Source organism: Panicum virgatum, chromosome 5K, assembly GCF_016808335.1.
Source record: "Panicum virgatum strain AP13 chromosome 5K, P.virgatum_v5, whole genome shotgun sequence".
Lineage (NCBI taxonomy): Eukaryota > Viridiplantae > Streptophyta > Magnoliopsida > Poales > Poaceae > Panicum > Panicum virgatum.
In genome coordinates this window covers 56,978,294-57,004,478 of record NC_053140.1, presented here as the reverse complement: position 1 = coordinate 57,004,478, position 26,185 = coordinate 56,978,294, and the positions used below count along the sequence as shown (strand labels likewise).

The 26,185-nt window shown below is 53.6% G+C and overlaps 1 protein-coding gene across 1 annotated transcript; it reads left to right on the top strand.

The window, feature by feature from the left end:
- Positions 1-10,524: 10,524 nt before the first annotated feature.
- LOC120708886 (amino acid permease 3-like) lies at positions 10,525-24,873 on the top strand. Its single transcript, XM_039994311.1, has 5 exons — positions 10,525-10,642; positions 22,823-22,964; positions 23,070-23,303; positions 23,427-23,523; positions 23,623-24,873. The coding sequence occupies exons 2-5, from the start codon at positions 22,847-22,849 to the stop codon at positions 24,629-24,631; spliced, it is 1,458 nt and encodes a 485-aa protein (XP_039850245.1). The 5' UTR covers positions 10,525-10,642; positions 22,823-22,846; the 3' UTR covers positions 24,632-24,873.
- The last annotated feature ends 1,312 nt before the right edge of the window (positions 24,874-26,185 follow it).

Genomic DNA, 26,185 nt, shown 5'->3' with positions numbered 1-26,185 from the left:
CTGATCTGGTTAATAAGGCCATCACGCAGGAAGATGCCACGCTGGCACACAAAGCTGACAAGAAGAGAAAGGCACCTGCTGGATCCTCCAGCAATGCACCCCAGAAATACAAGCTGATTCCGGCAGGGAATCAGCAGGCTTCAAACCGTCCTCCACAGCAGGGCCGTTGGGTCGCTAGGCCACCCCAGCAACAGCAGCCGTGGGTACCTCGTTTCCCGACACAGCAGCAGAGACCCCTAATGCTACAAGCTCCACGCCCCAACAACTACCCCTGTTACAATTGTGGTAATCTGGGGCACTTTGCACGAGATTGCCGTCTGCCACCTCGGCAGAACATCTACAAGACTCCAGCACTGAGTCAAGGTTCCAGCCAGAAGGATCAGAAAAAGAAAGTTGTACCTGCCAAGACTGGTCGTGTGAACTACACCACTCTGGAGGAAGTTCCGGAGGGCGCCCAAGTGATGGCGGGTACGTTCTCCGTTAATCACTGCCCTGTTACTGTGCTATTTGATTCGGGAGCATCCCATACCTTTATCAGTCAAGCATGCGTAGAGCGACTCCACTTGCAAGAAATTCAAATAAAAAGACCTTATGCTATTTGTACACCGGGTGCACGGTTGCACACCCATCGAATAATTCCGAGTGTGTCCCTTCAATTGGGTGGAAAAATCTTCCAAACTAAGCCCATTGTCCTTCCAAGCCAAGGGATAGATATCATACTTGGAATGAATTGGATGAAGGAACACTGTGTTATCCTTGATACTTCTTCTCGTGTCATTCGGATTAACTCCCCCACATATGGTTCTACGGATATTCATCTTTCCAAGCATGCAATTCCAGCCACTGTTATATACCATCTTGAGGGAAAAATTCTAGAAGTAATTCCGGTGGTTTGTGAATACCCCGATGTGTTTCCGGAGGACTTGCCAGGCATGCCTCCCGATCGGGATATTGAGTTTGTCATTGAGTTACAGCCTGGCACAGCGCCCATATCTCGAAGGCCATATAGAATGACTCCAAGTGAGTTAGCTGAATTGAAAATCCAGTTACAAGAGTTGCTGGATAAAGGCTATATTCGACCGAGCACCTCACCTTGGGGTTGCCCGGCTCTGTTCGTAAAGAAGAAAGATCACGGTTTGAGGTTATGTGTGGATTACCGACCTTTGAATGCAGTGACCATCAAAAACAAATATCCACTTCCTCGTATTGATATTCTTTTTGATCAACTAGCTGGAGCTAAAGTATTCTCAAAAATAGATCTACGCTCTGGTTATCATCAAATCAAAATCAGACCGGTGGATATACCAAAAACAGCTTTCTCTACTCGTTATGGTCTTTACGAGTATTTGGTAATGTCTTTCGGATTAACCAATGCTCCAGCTTATTTCATGTACCTCATGAATTCTGTATTCATGCCGGAGTTAGACAAGTTCGTCGTGGTCTTCATTGATGATATCTTGATCTACTCCAAGAATGAGGAAGAACATGCCCAGCATCTTCACATCGTACTTCAGCGTCTGAGAGAGCACCAACTTTATGCCAAATTCAGCAAGTGTGACTTCTGGCTGAAGGAAGTACCATTCCTCGGTCACGTCATATCTGCTGAGGGCATCTCTGTGGATCCCAGTAAAGTACAAGATGTACTCGATTGGGAAGCCCCAACTTCAGTCCCTGAAATTCGCAGTTTCTTGGGTTTAGCTGGGTATTATCGTCGGTTCATCCCAGAATTTTCCAGAATTGCGAAGCCGATGACTGAACTTCTGAAAAAGGGTGTCAAGTTCTATTGGAGTAATCAATGTGAGGAAGCTTTCCAGAAATTGAAAACACTTCTCACTTCTGCTCCAATTTTGGCCCAGCCTGATACTACAAAACCTTTCGATGTCTACTGTGATGCCTCGGGCACAGGACTCGGCTGTGTCTTGATGCAGGAGAACCGAGTGATTGCTTATGCTTCTCGATCACTCAAGAGGCATGAAGAAAACTATCCCACTCATGATCTTGAATTAGCAGCTGTGGTCCATTCACTGAAGATTTGGCGACACTATCTTTTAGGTTCATTGTGCAACATCTATACCGATCACAAGAGTCTCAAATATCTATTCACTCAAGCTGATTTGAACATGCGTCAAAGAAGATGGCTTGAGTTGATTAAAGATTATGAGCTCGAAGTGCATTATCATCCTGGCAAGGCAAATGTAGTTGCCGATGCGCTGAGTCGCAAAGCTCACTGTCATTGCATCTCAGCTATACCATTAAGCGAATCTCTTTGCTTTGAAATGGAAAAGCTGAATTTAAGTATTGTACCACATGGCACATTGGCTCATCTAGAGCTTACTCCTACTCTTCGCGATCTCATCATAGTGGCACAAAAGCAAGATAAGGGGGTTAAGGAAATTCAGAGAAGACTATCAGAAGGAGACCCTAAAGTGAATTGCTTCCACCAGGATAATGAGAATGTGTTATGGTTCAAGCACCGACTAGTAGTGCCTAAGAATTTTGAGCTTAGAAAACAGATCCTTGATGAAGCCCATACTTCACGATTATCAATTCACCCGGGTAGCAACAAGATGTACCAAGACCTGAAGCAACGATTTTGGTGGACTCGGATGAAAAGAGAAATAGCCAAGTATGTGTCAGAGTGTGATATCTGTCGAAGGGTTAAAGCCAGTCATCTCAGACCAGCTGGGACTCTTCAGCCCTTGAGTATTCCAGAATGGAAATGGGAAGATATAAGTATGGATTTCATCGTCGGCTTACCTCGAACTCAAAAGGGTTACGACTCTATTTGGGTTATAGTGGATAGATTAACCAAGTCGGCACATTTCCTCCCAGTTAAGACGACGTACTTGACTAAGCAATATGCGGAATTGTACATGGATCGCATACTATGTTTACATGGTGTGCCAAAGACTATCATTTCCGATCGTGGAACTCAGTTCGTTGCTCGTTTTTGGGAGCAATTACATGCTTGCTTGGGAACGCATCTTATTCGCAGCTCTGCATATCACCCTCAAACTGACGGCCAAACCGAGAGGATAAATCAAATTTTGGAAGATATGCTCCGTGCTTGCGTCTTGACCTATCCACAGAAATGGGATCAATGCTTGCCGTTAGCTGAATTCTCTTATAACAATAGTTATCAAGAGAGCATCAAAATGGCACCATTTGAAGCATTGTATGGTCGTCGATGCCGTACACCTCTCAATTGGTCTGAAACTGGAGAAAGAACAATCTTTGGGCCCGACATGGTTCAAGAGGCCGAAGAACAAGTTCGCCTTATCCAAGCCAACTTAAAGATTGCGCAATCTCGACAGAAGAGCTATGCAGATAAAAGAAGAGATCCACTCGTCTTTAAGGTCGGTGACCACGTCTATCTCAAAGTATCACCTTGGAAAGGCGTTCAAAGGTTTGGAATAAAGGGAAAGCTAGCTCCCCGCTACATCGGTCCATATCAAATTATGGAACGATGTGGTCCTGTGGCTTATCGGTTGGACCTTCCGGCAAATCTTTCTGCAGTTCATAATATCTTCCATGTGTCACAACTCAGATTGTGCCTTAGAGTTCCGACTGAAGCTGTTGAAAGTGACTCGATTCAATTAGAGTCTGATCTCACCTATCCTGAGCATCCTGTCAAGATTATCGATCGCAAGGATCGAGTTACTCGTCGCACAACCAACCGATTCTACAAAGTTCAATGGAGTAATCACTCCGAAGATGAAGCCACTTGGGAGAAAGAGGAATTCCTGAGATCCAAGTATCCAGAGTTTTTAAACGCTCATCCAGGTACTACATCTTCGAACCCTTTCCGCCTATTTGAATTCTCTCATGCTTGAATCTCGGGACGAGATTCCTTTAAGGGGGAAAGGCTGTAACACCCCTGTGTTAATCATCTCGCTAATCATGAGTTAACTCGCTAATCGCGGACTCAAATTCGTCGTTAACGCTAATCGCGTTCGCATAGTAAACATCTACTTAGCTGTTTTCGATCTCGTTTATGTCCTTGATCCGAGCCTCAAATCAACTTTCGCCCAAAATGAAAGTTGTAGATCTTCTTTTTCTCTATAACTTTTATTTTGGCCAAATTTCATGTTCCCATATGAAATTTGGAGTTTCAACTGTTCAAATTCGAGCCAAAATCATTAAACGAAGAAACAGTGCATCTCCAGTGCTCAGCACTGTGCACGCCCGCGCCCATACCGGCGACTGAACGCCGGCGAGCGCGTCCACGCGTCGGCAATCGCACCCGACGCCGCTCTTCTCCTCTCACGGTCGCCTCGAAGCTTCCCGTGCCGTCCCAATCCTCCTTCCTCCTTCCTCTGAGCTAGGTCGAGCTCGAGCGAGCGAGCAGAACCGAGCGACATCGCCGTCGTTCGTCGCTCCGGCCAACCCTCGCCGCCCCACCTCAATCCGTCGCACTCCGAGCTGCGCGACCCCGCCCCGAAGCTCCTCCATCCCTCCACGAGCGCGGCCGTGCCCTATCCCGGCCAAAGTTGAGCTCCAGACCGTGGCCACCATTGCCGTCGTCCCGAGCTTCGCCACCCCACGTCGAGCACCACCTTCCGGCCTTCCTTCGCGCAAAACGAATCCCCGGTGAGCTTCCCCGCAACCTGCTCTCGCTCCCCGACCCTCTCTTCACCCAAATCCGCGGCCGCCGCCGTCGGAGCGCCACCGCGCCGCCGCGAGCACGCCGGCCGCCGCCCGCACACGCCGCTAGCCCCCTCTGCTCCTCCCTGGGCGCCACCTTCGCGCGCCCTAGGGCCACCCGGGCTCCCTGGAGCTCGCGCCGCCCGCCTTCGCCGCCGGCCGGCCCGGGCCACGCCGGAACACCGGCCGCCGCCGCGCGCCCCGCCCTGCGCCGCCGCGGGCCGCCGCGCCCCGCCCTGCGCCGCCCTACGCCGCGCGCCCGCGCCTGCCTCGCCGCCCTGCCCCCCCCGGCCGCCTGGCGCCTCGGCCCGGCCGCCGCAGCGCCGCTGGCCGGCCCCGCCGGCGGGGAGCGCCGCCGCGGGCTGCGCCCGGCCGCGCGCCGCTCGTGCGCGCGAAACAGAGGAGGTGGGGGGCGAGCCTGGGTCCCTGGCAAGTGGGGCCCGGCTGTCAGCGCCCCCCCCCCTTTATCTTTTATGTTTTCTTTCAATTATTTCAGCTGATAATTCATAATTGTGTAGAAATTCACAGAAAAATGCGAAAAATGCCAAACAAATTTTGTTAGGTTTCAAAAATCAGGATCTTCAGAGGAAAAATACTTAATCATGCATTTTATCACTTTTTCTCTGATGAAAAATTCAATTTGTGTTTAACTTAGTTTATTTTGTACCACTTGTTTTGTTACTCTAAAAATTATGAAAAATTTGCAGTGGATTACTCATTTCATGTATAGTCCACCGTAAAAGTTTCAGGGCCTGTTGCTATGCACTTTTAGGTAGATCTGTTTATACTTCGCTGGCTTGCTAGGGTTAGTTATTTTGTTTCGTGCATGCAAAGCAAATTCCTGTTAATCCATGCTAACCTAAGTCGTTTTAGTAGTTGTTTTCGAAGGAAACACTTCAGGCTAAATGTTTAAACCTTGTTTTCGCATCGTAAGCTCTTATGCATTGCTCTGTGTCCTATCTGTTGCATGACATATTTTATTCGTGTAGACGCCACGACCGACGCTGTCCACGAGCTGATCGTTGAGCCGGTCCAGGAGCCACGAGCAGAGGAGCAGCAGCAGGTCGCCGTTGAGCACGCTCCAGCAGACCTAGTTAACCCCGCTGACTTGCAAGGCAAGCCCCGGAGCATAACCATAATTTAAATTATGCATTGTTTAATTAAGTATTGTGCATTTATGTTCTAGGAGATGAATGGAACCATAGTATGCATGTTTTCCTAGGTACCGTGGGCCTATACTAGTATACAGGTGTCGGTAGAAATGCTCTGCTAAATAGGATTTCGGTAGAAGTCGAGTGATTACTGTCACTCGCGAGTTTAGGATCTTGATCCCTTAGCCTTGGCTTTGAAATGTTTTGTTGAGTAAGAGAATTGGAGACCGGGCGGAAGTGAGTTGGATTAATGGTATAGAATGGATGAAAAGAAATCTCCGCCTGTGTCGATTGAGGACCGTTCCGTTGTTGGCAGTGATGACTGAGTTTGAACAGTACTAACCACATGCCGGAAGTAGGAGGTAGTCGAAACCGGTAAGCTAATTACCTGATTTGCAACGATACTTTGAATCGCGACCTGCTACTCTGGGAGTGGAATGATGGCGGGTGTGGGAGTGTATGTCACCTCCTAGTTCTCTGGGAGTTCGCTGTGAGGGACCCTTCACCCGGGTTTTGGCAGGCGTGATTCAGACGTCGGGGTGATGATGGGAACAGTTGACGTGTGTGGCCCGACGGGGTTTACGCGTGTCGTGTGAGTTAGGTCCACCTTGCAAGGTTAAATCGGATCGATTCGCCGTCTCTCTCGGTTAAGAGAACCTTGGTCACTTTGTCACATCGTAGTAAGAAGTTGAATTGAAAACGGGATGGAAAAGACTGGTTTGGAAGTTACTAAAAGATAATCTGTTCCACCATGTGTGCTTTAGATGAATAGGCGAACTTAGTAATACTTGGTATACTAAATGGAGCTAAAATATTGAAAGTAAGGATTCACTTCTAGCAGCTTTTCAGCAAAAGAACTCCAGAGCCAAAAAGCTTTGCATGTCTAGGTAATGGGCTAAGTATACCCAGAGTCGGGTAAGCCTTGCTGAGTATTAGTATACTCAGGGTTGTTGTTGTAACCCTTCTGAGCAGGTTGTGTCCCTGCGGACTTCGAGGAGATCTGTGCGTCCTGGATTGGACAGCCACTTCCTCCAGGTTGGACCGTCGTGTGGGCCCCGTCTTCCCCGTGAAGATTGGGCAGGTTGGCATCACATCGGTGGGCAGGATGTGGAGCTCACCTTTTATCGTCGTCGTAGCTATCGTATTGTATTTCGAACTCAGTTTTAAACTTCCGCTGTGCGTTTGAACTCTGTTGTTTGTATTTAAACCTTTTATGTAAAACCTGTGTTGTAAATTAATTTGAAGATTTCTGTTGCTGGTAACACCTGTGCTCGTCTTCGTACGGGTCTAAGTGCAATTGTGATCCTGGAGTACAGTAGTTTAATCGGGATTTTACCCGACAGCCTGTCAGGTTACACCGTTTTAAGTGCACAGTAACTTGATTAAGTATTAAGATGATGGTTAGTGCATTTAAGCCGGTTTAATTTGGACGGTGCTGCTACATTAAGTAAACCTAGGCAAAGTATCTAAAACAAGCATCAATCTGGTCCTACAAATTTAAAATGATTTAAACATGAGTTTATTTTGTTGAGACTATACATGCATGGAAGAATTAATTAACAACAATTATAAAAGAAAAGGGCATAGCTAGGAGCAAATTAAAAGCAAAAACCTAACTTGCATATGTGATGTAGCAACAAAAATTGTACCAGCATGGTAATATATTGATATAACAAGTCAAAAAAATTTATTAACAATTATTGCAAACGGAAAGTATTTAAGTTACCCCTAGCAAGATTAATGGAGCAATTAAGTTTTACAAGCATGCATAAAGCTTCTGCACATGGAAATTTTACAGTGGATTACACATGCAAAGATTAGGCTACTGCATAAATTTCATGATTTTTAGAGTAACAGAACAACATGAGCAATTTAATTAAGATTAAACACAAAGAAAATTATAGCACAAGCAAAACTGACAGGTCACAAGCATGGATAATTTTCCTCTGAAGTTCTGGACCTAACGAAGCTAACAAAATTGAGTTTGCATTTTTAGCATTTTTTTTTTGCATTTTTCTACAAATTTTTAAAGTTTTCAGCCATATAAACAATAAAAGAAAAACCCTAAACTGGGCTGACGGCTGGGCCCCACTGGTCAGTGAGAGGCCCAGGCCGGCCCGGGCTCTGCTCGCGCGCCACGGCTGGTGCGTGACCAGGCACGCGGCGGCGGCGGCGTTCCCCGCCGGCGGTAGCCGGCCGGCGCCGAGGCAAGGCAGCCCCACGGCCAGGGCGAGCCGGCGGAGCAGGGGCGCTCGGCTGCGCTGCGGGGGCCCGCGCAGGGGCAGCCCGTGACGGCGCAGCGGCAGAGAAGGGGCTGTCGCGGCAGCGTGGCGGCGTTCCAGCGTTGGGAGCGCCGGAATCGAGCGGGAAAAGGGGTGGGAAGGAAGAAGATGGAGCGGGGAAGCTCACCACGTGCTTGATTCGACGGGCGGGGCGGCGTTTCGGCGGAGGAACAGGGGTGGTCAGCGGCGGCGGGCGCAATTCCGGCCGGGGAACGGCAAAAATCGGCTCGGGATGGGGCGGTGGAGGTGCGGGGTGAGAGGGATTAGGGTTTTGGAGGGTCGAGGTGCGATGAACGGCAGCGAGGCGGCGATGGGATGGCCGGTGCGGTGAGTGGCGGCGCAAGGGTTTGCTTGGCTCCGCTCGCGGTGCGAGGAAGGAGAACGACAAAGCCAAAATGGAGTTGGCCAGTGCAACATCGTAGAGGGCTTAAGCGGCAGTGCGGACATCGGCGCTGTGATGCGTGGCGTCGCCGGCGCTGTATGCCGCCGCTCAATGAAACAGGGGAAGCACAGTGACCACAGTCAACGATTTTGAGCTGATTTTGACCATCCAAATCCCCAAATTTCATATTAGCACTTGAAATTTGGCCAAAATAGAAGTTGTAGAGGAAAAGGAGATCTACAACTTTGATATTGGGCGAAGTTTGATTCGGAGTTTGGATTAAGGAGAAAAACGTAGTCGAACTCAGCTAATTTGATGGTTACTATGCAACTTGATTAGCGCTAATGACATTGCTTATGCCTTAATTAGCGATTAAGCACGATATTAGCACCAAGATTAACACTGGGATGTTACACCATGATGCTTACCTCATGCTCAGTTTGCGCGGCGACGGCCGGAGAAGGGAGATCGACGCTTGGGCCGAATCTTCAAGGGGCCACGTCGGTGAGGAAGTGGTTTTGACCGTGGAACGGCTCAAAGGAGCTCGGGGATGGGTGGAGGACGAGGCGAGGCAGGTGTGGGTGGAAGGAATCGATGCTCGATGGCCGGAGACGGCCGGGGCAGCGATGGGGGCGCTCAGCTCGAGCTAGGGCACGGGAGGAGGAAGGGAAAGGAGGAGAGAGAGTCACGACGCCCGAAGGGGATAAGTGAGGCGGGGATAAGGCGACGTGGCGCATCCTCGGTGCAGCTCGCCGACGGCGATGCGTGGCACGCCAAGATGCGGGCTCTGCCCCTGATCTGCGGAAAAACCGGTGGCACTGGTTTCCAAAAACCGGTGGCACCGATTTTGGTCCAGTCAGACAGAAAAATGTTTAGCTAATGGTTTTGGTCGTGTAAGTTTAACTAATGGCCACGATTAGATTTAATTATAGGTGATTAACACCTGAGGTGTTACATAAACCATCCAAAGGACGACCCTCTAGTTCAATAACCCTATATGTTATGGTTTTCAGATCAAGCCACCTGACAAGTGACAACAGTTAAGTTGAAGCTTGGTAGACGCTTCTCTCTTTTCATTTGTGGCCACTCTCACCCTTGTCATGCATTGAGAAGACTTGTTGACATCTCATTGCTGGCCTTGATTATTGATCTTTGTTCCTGACTTTTATTGAAAATAATTGAAAGAATAATATACTCACCAAGTCATATAGTCACTCACTACATATGCAAAACCACCTGTAAAAACTACCAGGCACATGAGGTTACTTTGACATACGGTTTTGCATAGTTCAGAGTTTTTTAAAAAAAAAGAAAAGAAAAGTGATAGTTACAAGGTATAACCTTGTTTTATAGGTGAAAGGCCAATGACCAAGTAGTTAACCTTCAATAGGTGACTTCCAATCATCTTGTCTGCATATTTTCCTTCACGTTTGCAGGACTACTAACATATCATGAGTGAGCATCTCGTATCACTGCATGATCACAAAAGGCCCGGGAAAAAAGAATGGCCCCATCACAAAGGCATATGCGTTCCTTCTTTCCCGCTGCTTTTTTTCCCCCTTCCCTCAGTGTTTCTCTTTATTAGTTTCATCTTTGGTCCAGGACCGGTCAAACGGAATTATAAAGAATCGAATTCGTCATCAGTAGCTAATTAGCGGATTCCATACCCTACTTCAAATGGAAGAATCATCTAATGCGTTAGCACTTCATTACCAGCGCCAGCTGCCCTACATACTGCATTATGTGAGACGACTCTACAGTACAGCCATGCCTGAAGGTCCATACTTCTGCAGGTTCTGTTCTGATTCTCCAGAGCCCCGGAACGGGAGCAGGCCGAACCTATTCGATGCACGCCCACGGAGACGGAGGCAAAAGGATGGACGAGAGCTCAGCACGGAACGCCGGCGCCATGGCCCATGGGGTCCTGAGACCACGAACAGCGCCCTCCTGCCGTTCATCCTGCAGCATCTGCCTGCTGCTTCGTGGCACACGAAGCCTTCAGCAAAGCAACATCAGCTATAAATAAAACCCAGCTGATGCGGCTAGTGACACACCACCACACCAGGGGGTATCAACTCCGATCCGATCCATCTACCGCGATACATCAGTCGTCGTCCTCCTCGACCTCCGTCGATCGATCTCCAGAAGAGGAGCACCAGCTGCAACTCTTCCACAGAGAAAAGGTAATCGACACGAGCCGGGCACGGCAAGTCGGCAAGTGGTTTTATTTCAGAACACTCTTGCGATCTTATCACATCTTTGCTAGCTGTGCTGGACTGCCGGGGATTCGTTCCAGACGCAACAGCGCCGGCCGGCCTCACACTCACTGGCGGAGCTACATTGTAGCCGAAGGGGGCATGGCCCCTCCCTGGCTATACAATTTTTTCCCTAGGTGAACAGTAATTTTGGTACTGTTTATCAAATTAGTAGCTTAATTACCACGTCTAGCTCCTCTGATTTAGTGTTCCAGCTCCGCCACTGCTCACACCGTTTAGGTCGATCACCTCTGACTTTGCGCGTGACATTGTTCACCATGATCCGTGTGTTTGGGGAGAAAAATACCCAAGGGGTTTTCTCTACACGCCGGGGAAAATAAATTGCGGGCGTGCCAGTGTATATAGAAAATACACAATAAACAAAGATACGGGAACACAAGTTTTATTCATATTTTATAAAATACAAATACAGATTCCCGTGTACAAGTGTGCGCTCCATAGCCTGCCATTGGGCAGATCTGACTTGGGCGATGGTGGTCTTCTGGCTCCCGGGGTCTCGAAAAGCTCCCGGTTAATTACCTCCGCAAGACTAGCTTGCTGGAGTACCTCCGATTAAGATGCCGTGGTCGTCGTCTTCGGTCTTCGCTTCACGTTCTCCATACATGATGATGGTGGTGGTGTAGATGTGGGCGTCGGCGTCATCCATGGCCTCGTCGGTGTCCATGAGCCGGTGTAGCGCAGCTGGAGCATCAGCAGCGCTCGCCCGTGTCGTTTGGCCTCGTCGGTCTCGAACGGTGGAGTAGTCGTAGTAGTCGCAGATTACCGATGCGTGGAGAAAACTTGAAGCTGGACCGAGTCGATGTCGTGGCGACTTATTGTCGAGACGTGCGGCCTCTGAGTAGCTTGACGGAGTGACGGCAAAGCATCTACACATACACATGGATGCAGCTTGCTCTGTGGCGCACGTACAGGTGCATGCGGTAGCTTATTAATTAGCTTCTCGTACATGCATGTGCACTTATTAGCTTCTCGTACATGTGCACTTGTGAGTGCGACAACGTGTACAGGATCTTGTATGCGAGCGAACGTCTAGGCGCCGAGGTGCAGATCCATCCGGCTGCTCTATGCGGTTTCTTGGGTCATCGGCGTGATGGCGTCCTGCGGCGGCTCTTCATCACGGCGTCGCTTCTCATCTTGGCATCTTTGCGGCGACGGCGTCATCGGGTCGATGCCGGCTTGAACGGGCGGCGTCAGTCATGCCACCGGCCTCAGTGTCTTCATGGCGGCGTAGTGGTCGGGTCGATGCCGGGCTTGAACGTGAAGCGCCAGTCGTGCCGCCGTCGCACCTCGGTGTCTTCGTGGCGGCGTAGTTGTCGGTCGATGCCGGGCTTGAACATGAAGCGCCGGTCGTGCCGCCGTCGCGCCTCAGCGTCCCCACAATGGCGCAGTTGTCGTCAGTCGATGCCAGGCTTGAAGGTGAAGTGCCAGCCTCGCCATGCCGCGCCTCGGCGTCCTCACAGCAGCCACATCATCGTCATCATCGGCCGCTCGTAGAAGGCCATGTTGGTGTTGTCGTTCTGTGGCTCCTCGTGGGAGAAGATAACATCTGCTTTAGCGCCGCGCAACGTTCCGGCCGCCGCTTTTCCAACCCGGCTCCGTGAGCGGACATCCAGCTATCCATGCCTGCAGCCAGATGGACGTGAGGATGATGGGCACGAGGGGTGTTGTCGCTGCACTGGCGGCCGAGCCGAGGTGGTCGTCAACACTGAGGGGTGTCGCTGGTCTGCCGGCGGCCGAGCCGAGATGGTCGTCGACGACGAGGGGTGCCGCCGCTCTGCTGGCGGCCGAGCCGAGGTGGTCGTCAATGCTGAGGGGTGTAGCTGGTCTGCCGGCGGCCGAGACGAGGTGGGGTCGTCGACGATGCATGGCGGCGAATTGGACGGAGTCGATGAAACGTCATGGCCGCATATCGTGGGCGAAGTGGAGGATCCGTGGAGGCAAGACGTCAACACACATATGCACTTTGCTTCTCTGGTGGGCACACCTACGTGCATGCTCTGGTGGGCACACCTACGTGCATGCTCCTGTGAATGCTCTTATACGTGTGTCTCTGCCGTCGGTGTGTTGGCCTGCCGTTGGTGTGTTGGCATCTTGCGACAGCCCTTCGTCATGGAGTCGTCACCGTCTTGTCCCGGCATCTTCGCGACAGTCGGCGCAACAGCGATGTCGTCATCCTCGACACCGGCTTGGCGTGCAGCGCCGGCGCTTTGACGTCATTGTCGGTGCGGTGACTGGGCTTCAGTAACTTCGTGGCGACGCCGTTGTCACTGGTTCGTGTTGGGGCTGTGTAGCTGCTACGGCATTGACCAACAAAACACCTTGCCTCCAACTTGCGATGAAGAAACGATACCGCTTGGTGGAGATGTCTTTATCAATCCAGTCGCGACCACCTTGCTGTTGTGGTGCCAGCCGACCGAATTGAAGGGTTTCACAGCTTGGCGCCATCCCGCACTGGTGCGCCGCACTGCTCCCATCAAAGCAAAGCGAAAAGAACCTGCAATGCTTAAGAAAATAGCATACATGTTGCTTGTGCACACTGGTTAGCCATGGAGAAAAGAAAGCATCCAATGCAAGCTGGATCGAAAGGGACACATTTTTGTTGGATTTTGGAAAAAAAAATGTTGGCTCTCCCGCCGAGTGTTAGCCATAAGAGCAGCTTAGGATCGGACTGCCAAAGGACTGAGTCATCTGCTGCCGTATGATCATAGCGATGATGGGATCAACCTTGCCACCTGAGTATATGTGACTGTGGACATCATGCTTCCACGACTCTGCTGGAGGTGATGGGAACTATGGCTTGAGTCTCCTTCACATTGAGTAATACCACAACCCGCTCATGCCCCTTGGCATAGAGACATAGGTGTGGCTGCTTTGGTATGGGAGGCTATGGGATAACGGCTAGGATTTTTTGCCATTACTTTTGCCGAGGATGGTGAACAACAACCTTCCTCCTTCCACTGAGATCGGGCTTGCTTGATGCTTGAGCTGGGACCATCTTCTTTGGAGGCTGCTCACCATTTGGACTTGAGAATTATCTTCTTGATTTTGATTTTTTTACTTGATTTGGTCATCTTCTTTGGAGACCTCCTGAAACTTGGATCTTGAATCTTGAAGCTTGCCACGATCTCAAGGAATTCGGAGAGCTGCCATTCACCTATGTGTGTCTATGTGAATCCTCGCAGGCATTATTTTCTTTTGGTCCCTTGTTTTCACTTTCCAGGGATGGCAAGTGGCTGCACACTGAATGGAACTTGCGTTGCACTAGGTAGCCCTTTTTTTGCTCTTCTCCTATAGTTTTCCCTGGAGTGTGTTGCCCCCAGATCAAGAAGCGCGAGGGGCATGGTCGCCTCGCTGCTCGGGAGTAACTCAAGTCGTCTTCCCACTGCCTCCGGTAGAGCACGCTTGGCATGAGCTGTGCATAATGTGTGGAGGGGCGTCGGCTGCATCTCCACCTTGAATACTTCCAGACAAAGTCCTGAGGCAGTTCCAAACCTACACTGCAGCTGAACATTCCATGGGAGAGCCATTTGTCTTTATTTTGGACGCGTGAGGTCCATTTTTTTTGCAGAAAAAAAAGCAACCAAGTAGTGCAATGGTGAATGCACACTGATCATCTAAGAGGCAAAAGGATTTATGCAAAAAAAAAATGAACCTCATAAAGCTTGTTTGAATGTAGGAGGTGTAGTCGGAAATACCGTCGACAGTGTGGATGACTGAGGAGATGTACTGTTGCCCCAGTGTTGGGAGTTACGTCGGAACATCATCGGCGCCACACATGGATGGCAGTGTGGATGACCAAGGAGGCACATTGTTGCCCCTAGTATTGAAGTCTACGCTAGAATGCCATCAGCGCTGCATATGGTCGTGGGGGCGCACTGTTTCCCCAGAGCTGTTAATGAACGGGACCACGCCGGAACACCATCGGCGGAGAAGATGAGCAAGGGGGTTCATTGCTGCACCCAGTGCTATTGATGTAGAAGACCATGCCGGAACACCGTCGGCGGTGGTGACGAGCGAGGGGGTTCACTGCTGCCCCCAATGTTGTCGACGTAGAAGATCACCCCGGAATGCCATCGGTGATGGAGACGAGCGAGGGGGTTCACTGCTGCCCTCGGTGCCGTCGATGAAGAGGACCATGCCGGAACGCCGTCGGCGATGGAGATGAGCAAGGGGGTTCGCTGCTGCCCTCAGTGCTATTGATGTAGAAAACACGCCAGAACACTGTCGGCGGTGGAGACGTGCTAGGGGGTTCGCTGTTGCCCCTAATGTTGTCGATGGAGAGAACCACGTCGGAACGCCGTCAGCGATGGAGACGAGGGAGGCAGTTCGCTACTGCCCCAGTGTTGTCGATGAAGAGGGCCACGCTGGAACGCCATCAGCGATAAAGATGAGCAAGGGGGTTGACTGCTGCCCCCGGTGCTGTCGATGAAGAGAACCATGCCGGAACGCCGTCGGCAATAGAGACGAGCAAGGGGGTTGACTGCTGCCCCCGGTGCTGTCGATGAAGAGAACCACGCCGAAATGCCGTCGGCGATGGAGACAAGGGAGGCAGTTTGCTGCTGCCCCCAGTGTTGTTGATGTAGAATATCGTGCCGGAACGCCATCAGCGTTGCATATGATTGGGGAATGCTAGTTGCCCCCAGTGTTGATGCAGAAGGTCACGCCAGGATATTCATTGGCGGTGTAGATGTCCAAGGAGGCATGGTGCCTGCGCTCCTAGCGTTGACATAGTGGAAGACGCTGAGATGTCACCGACGGTGTAGTTGAGGAGGTGGTGCCGCCCCTAGTATTGTTGACGAAGAGGACGCCGAATGCTGTCGGCGGTGTAGCCAAGGAGGTGGTGCTACTCCAGGTGTTGTTGACGAAGAGAACGCCGAATGTTGTCGGCGGTGTAGCCAAGGAGGTGGTACTACTCCTGGTGTTGTTGAAGAAGAGGACGTCGAATGTTGTCGGCGGTGTGGCCAAGGAGGTGGTGCTACCCCAGGTGTTGTTAATGTCGATGAAGATGCCGGGAAGTCATTGGTGCTATAAAGACGATCGAGGAAACGTGGGGCTCCTTCTTGTGTTGTCGGTGTAGAGGATGCTGCCGCAGAAAGCCATCAGCGGTGTAGATGATCGAAGAGGCATGGTGCTCTTCTCTTGTGTTGTTGATGCAGGGGAAGACGCTGGAAGCCATCGGCGATGTAGATGACCAAGGAGGTGAGGTGCTGCTCCTTGTGGTGTCGATGTCGATGAAGGTGTCGGGAAGCCGTTGGCAGTTTAGACGACTGGGGAGGTGAGGTACTTCTCCCTTTGTTGTCGATGTAAAAGACGATGCCAGAAGAACGTTGGCGTTGTAGGACACCAGGGAACTGTGGTGTCGCCCCAGTTGTGATTGATGTTGAAGAGGTGACGCCGGAAGAACGTCAGCGTCGTAGACGATCAAGGCGCAATGGTGCAGCCCTGGGTGTTGATGTAGAATGCGACGCCGGAAGACCAACGGCTTCAGTCGGCGATCGGGGAAAGTGTCGTCTTGCTCCTGGTGTTGTCATTGTCGATGATGGCGCCGGTAGACTAGCAACATCTTGGGACCGGGGCGGTGGGGTCCTACCCCCGGTGATGAGCGTGCTGACCAAGCCGTTGGCTTGATGTGGACCTCAGCGCCGTTGATAGCTTGGCGAAGTCTGGACCTGGCAGCCTGCTTGGGACGCCAACGAAGCAGTCATGGAGGGCATCCCTTAGGGTGGGTGGTGTCAGGCAGCTTGAGGTAGCCTGGAAGAAGGTGGAAGGCTGGTTTGGCAACATCCGCAGAGCGTCTCCGGCTCGGCGGCGCTCATTCAACGTCAAGGCATCGGCACTGTGCGTGGCTTAGTCAAGGGCGCCGCATGGCTGCCTGCCTCCATGGATCCGAGCATCCGAGCGTTCTCCTCTCTTCGCGTGGCCATTTCTGGCCAGCTACTCCTCACAAAGACATGGTTTGCTCGTGGATGATCTTGGACGATGAAGTGGGCACGAGTGGTCATTGACGACGAGCAGGTGGCGCCGCGCCTCGCCGCTGCCTTGTTCTGCATCGTCGTTGATGGAATCTTGATGGCCGGGCTCTGGCTCCTAGTGACGACGGTGGCGAGCTCGACGGAGACGGTGGTGAAGGGAGCCGGTGGCCTGGAGCGACGATGGGCGAGCATGTCTTCTGGCTTCTCGACCAAGTGTGCGGGTGCGGCACTGGGATACAGCTATTTGTAGATGGGCAAAGTGATGGCAGGCAAGGCATCTGTACACGTAGATGCTCCAGCTTGCTTGTGGTGGCGCACAGTACATACTCCCCTGTGCATGCCACTCTAGCTTCTTGTCTTCCATCAACAGCACACGTGCACTTGGCAAAGTACGTATAGATTTGCATGCAAGCAAATGCTCAGGCGCCTGGCGGGCGAACGGAACTCTAGCTCAGCCTGCGGCTCCTTGATGTCAGCGTGATGGTATCTCGCGACGGCCTTCCTTCACGCCATTACCTGCGGTCTTGGCGTTGCTTCTCATCTTGGCGCCTTCATGGCAGTGCCATCGTCCTCAGCGCCGGCTTAGGACATGCAGCGCCGACCTAGTCGTGCCGCGCTTCAACGTCGTTGGTGCGGCGGCCGAGCTCAGATGTGCAGCATGGGTCTTGCCGCCGGCCGCCTGTCTTCATCACCAGCTTGGCGCCTTGGCCTCTCCATCGTCAGTGAGCTCGTACGGCACCGCGGGCGAACGCCAGCGACGTGCGTGCATGCAATCAGCTCCATTACGTCGGCTCTCCATCCTTGCTTCTTCACGACAGCCTCGTATGCGTGTTTGCTGATGTTGGGCGAGAATGAAGTCAACGAAAGCTCGGATTGATGCACAAGAGACTTTCATGGCTTGACGATGAAGTCGGCGCAGTCTTGAAGGAGATGGAGAGCTTCTCTTGACGCAGCAGTGGTGCGCGCGTCTGTGCCCTCTGGCCGGAGCACGTATGTCTCCATGCCACCACCATTCTTCATGGCCATCCTTCAGCTCGGTGTCGTTGGATCGGCACCAGGTTGACGAAGTCGCCGTCCCATGGGGTCCATGCCTGGCCTGCACCACCAGGAAACCTCAGGTAACCTCGGTGGAGGTTTGATGGATCAACCCCTAGTGACTAGTTAGGGGCTCGATGTTGTGAGTCCCGGCTAGAAACATGTGTATCCCGGACGTGACGTGTCTTGATCGATGACTTGGCATCGTGGACGCGTGCTTCATGCTGTTGATGGCGTCGCCGTCCTAGCACAGGCTTCATGGCAATGATGACGTCCAGCTGTTGTGGACGTGGCCTTCATGGCGGTGATGACGCCCAGCCATCGCGGACGTGGCCTTCATGGCGGTGACGGTGTCCAGCTGTCATGGCGATGGCGGTGATAACGTCCAGTCGTGGTGGACGCGGACTTCATGCTGGTGATGACGTCCAGCCGTCGCGGATGCAGGCTTCATGGCGGTGATGGTGTCCAGCCATCGCGGACGCGCACATGATGCCACCATGCATGGTGTCCGACGGGATGTTGGCGCGTTGGAGGGTATCGCTGCCGTGGATGACGATGTCGGCAGACAAGAGCTTGTAGCTATTGACGGGGCCTCCGAGACAGCCATCAGAGTGCGGTGCTCTCATGCCACCTCAATTTGCCATCGACACAATTTGGCGCCCTGCAGGAAGCCCTCACCAACAAGGATGTTCACTCGCAGTGGTCGATGGTGACGTCCTTTTGCCGACTTGATGGACCCGCCCCCAGCGACTAGTTAGGGGCTCGGTGCAGTGAATCCCATAACGCGAAGCTGACGTAGTGGCTTCAGCGGACCCTCCTGCTTGCGCCACGCCGAAGGAGTGTGGGGATATTCCTTGTCACGGTTGCCCCATCAGTGTGGGGATGTTCCTTGTCACGGTTGCCCCATCGTGGCAAGCATAGTCGGCCCTCAGCATGGAGAGAAGCCTTGGCCTTGTCAGCAACACGCTCCCAGCTTTGCCCAAAGCACAACCGTCCACCTTGTTTTCTGCACGAAGAACACAAAAGAAGACCAAACTGGGAAGGAATAATAACCACCCAGTGGAGCTTTGGGCTATCCTAAGAGGAGCCTCAAACAAAGTGAGGCATCCAAAATAGCACCAACATAAGATCGAGCAAGATGACGACGACGAATATTTGCGCAGCAAAGATGGGAGGGGAACCAGGTCCCACTGGGCGTGCCATTTTGTTTGGGGAGAAAAATACCCAAGGGGTTTTCTCTACACGCGGGGGAAAATAAATTGCGGGCGTGCCAGTGTATATAGAAAATACACAATAAACAAAGATACGGGAACACAAGTTTTATTCATATTTTATAAATACAAATACAGATTCCCGTGTACAAGTGTGCGCTCCATAGCCTGCCATTGGGCAGATCTGACTTGGGCGATGGTGGTCTTCTGGCTCCCGGGGCCTCGAAAAGCTCCCGGTTAATTACCTCCGCAAGACTAGCTTGCTGGAGTACCTCTGATTAAGATGCCGTGGTCGTCGTCTTCGGTCTTCGCTTCACGTTCTCCATACATGATGATGGTGGTGGTGTAGATGTGGGCGTCGGCGTCATCCATGGCCTCGTCGGTGTCCATGAGCCGGTGTAGCGTAGCTGGAGCATCAGCAGCGCTCGCCCGTGTCGTTCGGCCTCGTCGATCTCGAACGGTGGAGTAGTCGTAGTAGTCGCAGATTACCGATGCGTGGAGAAAACTTGAAGCTGGACCGAGTCGATGTCGTGGCGGCTTGATTGTCGAGACGTGCGGCCTCTGAGTAGCTTGACGGAGTGATGGCAAAGCATCTACACATACACATGGATGCAGCTTGCTCTGCGGCGCACGTACAGGTGCATGCGGTAGCTTATTAATTAGCTTCTCGTACATGCATGTGCACTTATTAGCTTCTCGTACATGTGCACTTGTGAGTGCGACAACGTGTACAGGATCTTGCATGCGAGCGAACGTCTAGGCGCCGAGGTGCAGATCCATCCGGCTGCTCTATGCGGTTTCTTGGGTCATCGGCGTGATGGCGTCCTGCGGCGGCTCTTCATCACGGCGTCGCTTCTCATCCTGGCATCTTTGCGGCGACGGCGTCATCGGGTCGATGCCGGCTTGAACGGGCGGCGTCAGTCATGCCACCGGCCTCAGCGTCTTCATGGCGGCGTAGTGGTCGGGTCGATGCCGGGCTTGAACGTGAAGCGCCAGTCGTGCCGCCGTCGCACCTCGGTGTCTTCGTGGCGGCGTAGTCGTCGGTCGATGCCGGGCTTGAACATGAAGCGCCGGTCGTGCCGCCGTCGCGCCTCAGCGTCCCCACAATGGCGCAGTTGTCGTCAGTCGATGCCAGGCTTGAAGGTGAAGTGCCAGCCTCGCCATGCCGCGCCTCGGCGTCCTCACAGCAGCCACATCATCGTCATCATCGGCCGCTCGTAGAAGGCCATGTTGGTGTTGTCGTTCTGTGGCTCCTCGTGGGCGAATATAACATATGCTTTAGCGCCGCGCAACGTTCCGGCCGCCGCTTTTCCAACCCGGCTCCGTGAGCGGACATCCAGCTATCCATGCCTGCAGCCAGATGGACGTGAGGATGATGGGCACGAGGGGTGTTGTCGCTCCACTGGCGGCCGAGCCTAGATGGTAGTCGACGACGAGGGGTGCCGCTGCTCTGCCGGCGGCCGAGCCGAGGTGGTCGTCAACACTGAGGGGTGTCGCTGGTCTGCCGGCGGCCGAGCCGAGATGGTCGTCGACAACGAGGGGTGCCGCCGCTCTGCTGGCGGCCGAGCCGAGGTGGTCGTCAATGCTGAGGGGTGTCGCTGGTCTGCCGGCGGCCGAGACGAGGTGGGGTCGTCGACGATGCATGGCGGCGAATTGGACGGAGTCGATGAAATGTCATGGCCGCATATCGTGGGCGAAGTGGAGGATCCGTGGAGGCAAGACGTCAACACACATATGCACTTTGCTTCTCTGGTGGGCACACCTACGTGCATGCTCCTGTGAATGCTCTTATACGTGTGTCTTTGCCGTCGGTGTGTTGGCCTGCCGTTGGTGTGTTGGCATCTTGCGACAGCCCTTCGTCATGGAGTCGTCACCGTCTTGTCCCGGCATCTTCGCGACAGTCGGCGCAACAGCGATGTCGTCATCCTCGACACCGGCTTGGCGTGCAGCGCCGGCGCTTTGACGTCATTGTCGGTGCGGTGACTGGGCTTCAGTAACTTCGTGGCGACGCCGTTGTCACTGGTTCGGCAGCCGGACCTCGACGCGTAGTGTGGTGTCGCCGCCAGCCGTCTCAGTGTCCTCGCGGCGCCATCGTCGTTGGTCGGCAGCCGGGCTTGACGATGCGGCGTGGTGTCGTCGCCGGCCGTCTCAGTGTCCTCGCGGCGCCGTCGTCGTTGATCGGCAGCCGGGCTTGACGATGCGGCCTGGTATCGTCGCCGGCTGATGCTTCATCACCAGCTTGGGGTCTGCCGCGCCTCCGAAGACGAACCAGGCGTCATGGCTTTCTCCTCCACTCCTTCGACTTGCTTCTCAACCTCTGCTCGGCGCCGGCGCGGCTGCCGACTCCGGCTCCTTGCCGACGGCGGACGATGAGGCTGAGGATGGCGAGAGGACAAGGGTCGCCACCGGCTTGGTGCAGACGACGAGGAAGACGAAGACGATGGCTGGCGAGGTCGTCGCCAGCGTAGTGCAGACTTGCGGGCCCGACCAGGAAGACGAAGGTGTAGGCGGACGTGATTCCCTTGTTGACGATGAGGGATGCAGAGGGGATGAGCACGTCTCCAGCAACTCCGAGCGCCGGCTTTCATCTGATAATGGACGGCGAGCTCGACGGCAGGCGATCCCTTGACTCCGGCGCGCGGCTTGAACGAAGATGGACGAGCGCACCTGCCTCCGCTCGTCACAGCGAGCAGGATGTGCGCGGCGTCGTCTGCATCTCCGATGGAGATGGGCTGGGGGCGCTTCTCGCCCCTGGCTCCTTCGGCCGCCCTCCGCTCCCGTCCAGGAAAAGGAAGCCCTCTGTACGTGAAGACGTTGTGTCCTTTATATAGGCAGGGATTAGGGCGGCGTGCAGCCCCAGGTCTCCCACCCGGCGCCGCCGGCCTTCAGTTGAGAAAAACTTGCTTGGCAGACTTATCCGCCCGGCTCTTTGCGTCAAAAACGGAACCACACGCTCCCTGGCTAGCCGGACTCGCTGCACCGTGGGCCTGACCAAGAATGCTAATGCAGCACACACGTGCGTGATCAAGAAGCTAAGAGGATGATGCACGCACGGACTTCTCTCATTTTGCTATGGGCCAAACACCGAGTTGGCTGCCACGGAGAGAGGGTTCAGGAGGTCTCGACGCTTCAAGATTCTTCTAGGCCACGCCGGCTGCCACGTGGGGCCAACAGCAGCTCGTGATGGCAATATGCATCATACAGACCTTGAATGAGTACACGCCGCTAGTTCAGGCGAAGCATGCACGCACAATTTGCTACATATGCTTACCACCATGCACACGTATATGAAGCCCACGAGCTTACTAGCTTTTCTCTTTTTATATTGCTGTTTTTCTCTTCTTGTTTCTCGGTAAAACACTTGAGCTTAACCCTTGACATTTGAATATATCATGACAAAAATCCATCAAACACCGTGACTGTTCCGTAGCATGCGTATGTTGTGAGGGCGGTGGCACCAAAAGGGGTCATCGGGCACGCAGTGTGCAATTTAGGTACACGCTGTTTCCGGTTGACGACGAGTCGACGTGCATCGTCGTCAACCAGCTCTCGTGCCCAATTCAAGCGTTCGTCGGCAACCTCGACGTTCCGTACAGGGAGCAGCACCTTTCTCCGTCCCCGTCCCTGGCTCCTCACCTCACCTGCAGCCGTCAGGCAGTAGCTCATCAATGGCGACTGGTCGGGGGGCACCAACCAACTCGGCCTGCCGCTGCTGCTGGCTGGCGCCTATAAATCGCCCCCCCCCCCCCCCCCCCCCCACACCCCCGTACTGGCCACCCCGCAGCAGTGTAGTGATTGGCACTACCACCGTCACGTGCGTGTATCTGTCTTGACTGGGTGCTCTCTGGCCTCCTTGGGCATCGTTCCAGAGAGGAGAGATCGTCGGCCTGGAGATGGCGGCGGAGAACGTCGTGGCCACGTACTACTACCCGACGGCGGCGCCGGGAGCCATGGAGGTGTGCGGCGCGGGGGGCAAGTGTTTCGACGACGACGGCCGCCCCAAGCGCTCCGGTGAGTTCCGTTCCGATCGATGATGGGTGCCGTGTGGTGTCACGATGCAGTATTGCAGTGGCTAATAATCTGGACGGACCAGCCTTCAAATTTCTACCGTACCAGGGACGATGTGGACGGCGAGCGCGCACATCATCACGGCGGTGATCGGCTCCGGCGTGCTGTCGCTGGGGTGGGCCATCGCGCAGCTCGGCTGGGTGGCCGGCCCCGCCGTCATGCTGCTCTTCTCGCTCGTCACCTACTACACCTCCGCGCTGCTCGCCGACTGCTACCGCTCCGGCGACCCCACCACCGGCAAGCGCAACTACACCTACATGGACGCCGTCAACGCCAACCTCAGTTCGTGCTGCTGCCACACCTCTTCCGCCTCCTGCCTTTTTCGAGCTTCAAATCATCAGCTGCATGCTTATTATATTTTCTGTCCATCTGCGAACTGGATCAATTAATTTCGTCGAGCCGCAGGTGGCGTCAAGGTCCAGATCTGCAGGTTCCTGCAGTACGCCAACATCGTCGGGGTGGCCACCATCGGGTACACCATCGCCGCCTCCATCAGCATGCTGTGAGTGTGACTGTGCCACGATCATGCATTCTGTTCTTTTCTGATGATCGATCCGGGCAGTGAGTGAATGGTGTGTGACCTGGTGTCGTGTTCGTGCAGCGCCATCAGGAGGGCCAACTGCTTCCACCACAAGGGGCACGGCAGCCCCTGTGCCATCTCCAGCACGCCCTACATGATCATCTTCGGCGTGGCCGAGATCTTCTTCTCGCAGATCCCGGACTTCGACCAGATCTCTTGGCTCTCCATCCTCGCCGCCTTCATGTCCTTCACCTACTCCACCATCGGCCTCGGCCTCGGCATCGTCCAGGTGCTCGCCAACAAGGGCGTCCAGGGCAGCCTCACCGGCATCAGCGTCGGCGTGGTCACCCCCGTCGACAAGGTGTGGCGTAGCCTGCAGGCGTTCGGCGACATCGCCTTCGCCTACTCCTACTCGCTCATCCTCATCGAGATCCAGGACACCATCCGGGCGCCGGCGCAGTCGGAGTCCGCGGTGATGAAGCGCGCCACGGTGGTCAGCGTCGCGGTGACCACGCTCTTCTACATGCTCTGCGGCTGCACGGGGTACGCGGCCTTCGGCGACGGCGCGCCGGGAAATCTCCTCACGGGCTTCGGCTTCTACGAGGCCTTCTGGCTCCTCGACGTCGCCAACGCCGCCATCGTCGTCCACCTCGTCGGCGCCTACCAGGTCTACTGCCAGCCGCTGTTCGCCTTCGTCGAGAGGTGGGCCGCGCGGCGGTGGCCCGGCTCGGCCTTAGTCACCGGCGAGGTCGGGGTCCCGCTCCTCCCGGGAAGGCGGAGGTGCAAGGTGAACCCGTTCCGGGCGACGTGGCGGACGGCGTTCGTGGTGGCGACGACGGTGGTGTCCATGCTTCCATTCTTCAACGACGTGGTGGGGTTCCTGGGCGCGCTGGGATTCTGGCCGCTCACCGTCTACTTCCCCGTGGAGATGTACGTGGTGCAGAAGAAGGTGCCGCGGTGGAGCACGCGGTGGGTGTGCCTGCAGACGCTCAGCCTCGGCTGCCTCGTCATCTCCGTCGCCGCCGCCGCCGGGTCCATCGCCGGCATCGCGGCGGACCTCAAGGTGTACCGCCCGTTCAAATCCAACTGATTACTGATCTGATCAGATTCATGGGGGATGCATGCGGTGCAGCGGTACTGTCCCATCAAATTCTCAGAACTCGCTCGCACGGGACCAAAACCGGAAAAGGGCCGGGGAATCGTTGAACAGTAGTGACACGCTCGAGAAAGTTTCAAGTGTGTCGATCACGCTGTTCTTATGCTGTAAGCTGATGACACATACTACTTAGCAATCTCTATTAAAGGGATAAATGGGATCAATTGCCTTGCCAACATCGAAGTGTCTGTCTGAGAAATTGATCGAGGTGTACTATGTGCGATTGCTGGTGAAGTAACGCAACAACAGCCGACCTAACTTTGTCGCGAATTTTCACGCCCCTCGCGGCTCTCAGGGCAGCGCCCTGAAAGCTCTTCGGACAGTAGCACCGGAAGAACCGACGCCAAGGGCATTGATGCATCCGATGGTTGTCGGAAGAACCGACGCCATGGTATTTTGGTGCAGAAGGGAATCGAAGCCGAGTCAGCTTATAGGCATCGGATGAACCGACGGTTCAAAAAGAGGCATCGGTGCATTGGACGTACTATGTTCTAGAGACAATGCAAGCCGAGCAAGAGTCAAGTCTTCAGCACCGGTTGAACCGGTGAGGCATCGGTGCAATGACATCAGCAGAAGAGGAGGATGCTGTGAGTGACCGGTTTAACCGACGAGAAAGCATCGGTTCAACCGGTGGTCACTGTGTCAGCTGTCAGGAGTTCAACGGCTACTTCGGGTATTAGAGTGACCGGATAAACCGACGCTACCCCTGCCAGAGGCATCGGTTCATCCGGTGATACACAGATTTTCTGCTAATCGTTGGAGCAACGGCTACAAGACTTGGTGACCTATATATACGCCTCACCCCAGCCATTTGAAGATTGCTGGACATCCCACACACACCCAAGAACATCTCCAAGCCATACAAAAGCATCAAGATCATATCCTTAGCCCTTAGCACACTTTGAGAGTGTTGTGTAAAGGTTAGCTCTTAGTGAATGTGATTGTAAGGGTTTGAGCCTTTGTGCTGTGGTTCTCTAGTGAACCAAAACAAGAGCTTGGTGCATCGGCACCTTGGAGCTTTGAAGCTCGCCGGCAATGTCATCGACCCTCCGACTTGGTGTGGAGCGGCGACGACACTTTGTGCGGGAGACGTGGAGACCCCATCCTTTGTGGAGAAGCTCCTTAGTGGAACCCGGGGCCAAGGTGACCGTGATTGTGTTCACGGAAGAGACTTGGTGGCCGAGTAGCAATATTCTTAGTGAGTGCTACAATAACGTGGATGTAGGTGTACCTTTGTGGCTAACGGAACCACGGGATAAACACCCGCGTCAAGAGTTTGCTATCTCCTGTCCCGCTCTTTAAGCTTCTGCATTTCTTACTAGTAATTTGTGTGCCTTTACTTTTATAAAATAGTTTTTTAATAGGAAAGGCTATAGGTTGCTAAACTCTTTTGGAATAGGGGTTTCACATTAGAACAATCTAGTTGCACATCTAAAAAGTATGTTTTAGTTCAAGTTTTGTGCAAACTAGTTGGAGCCATAGGTCTAA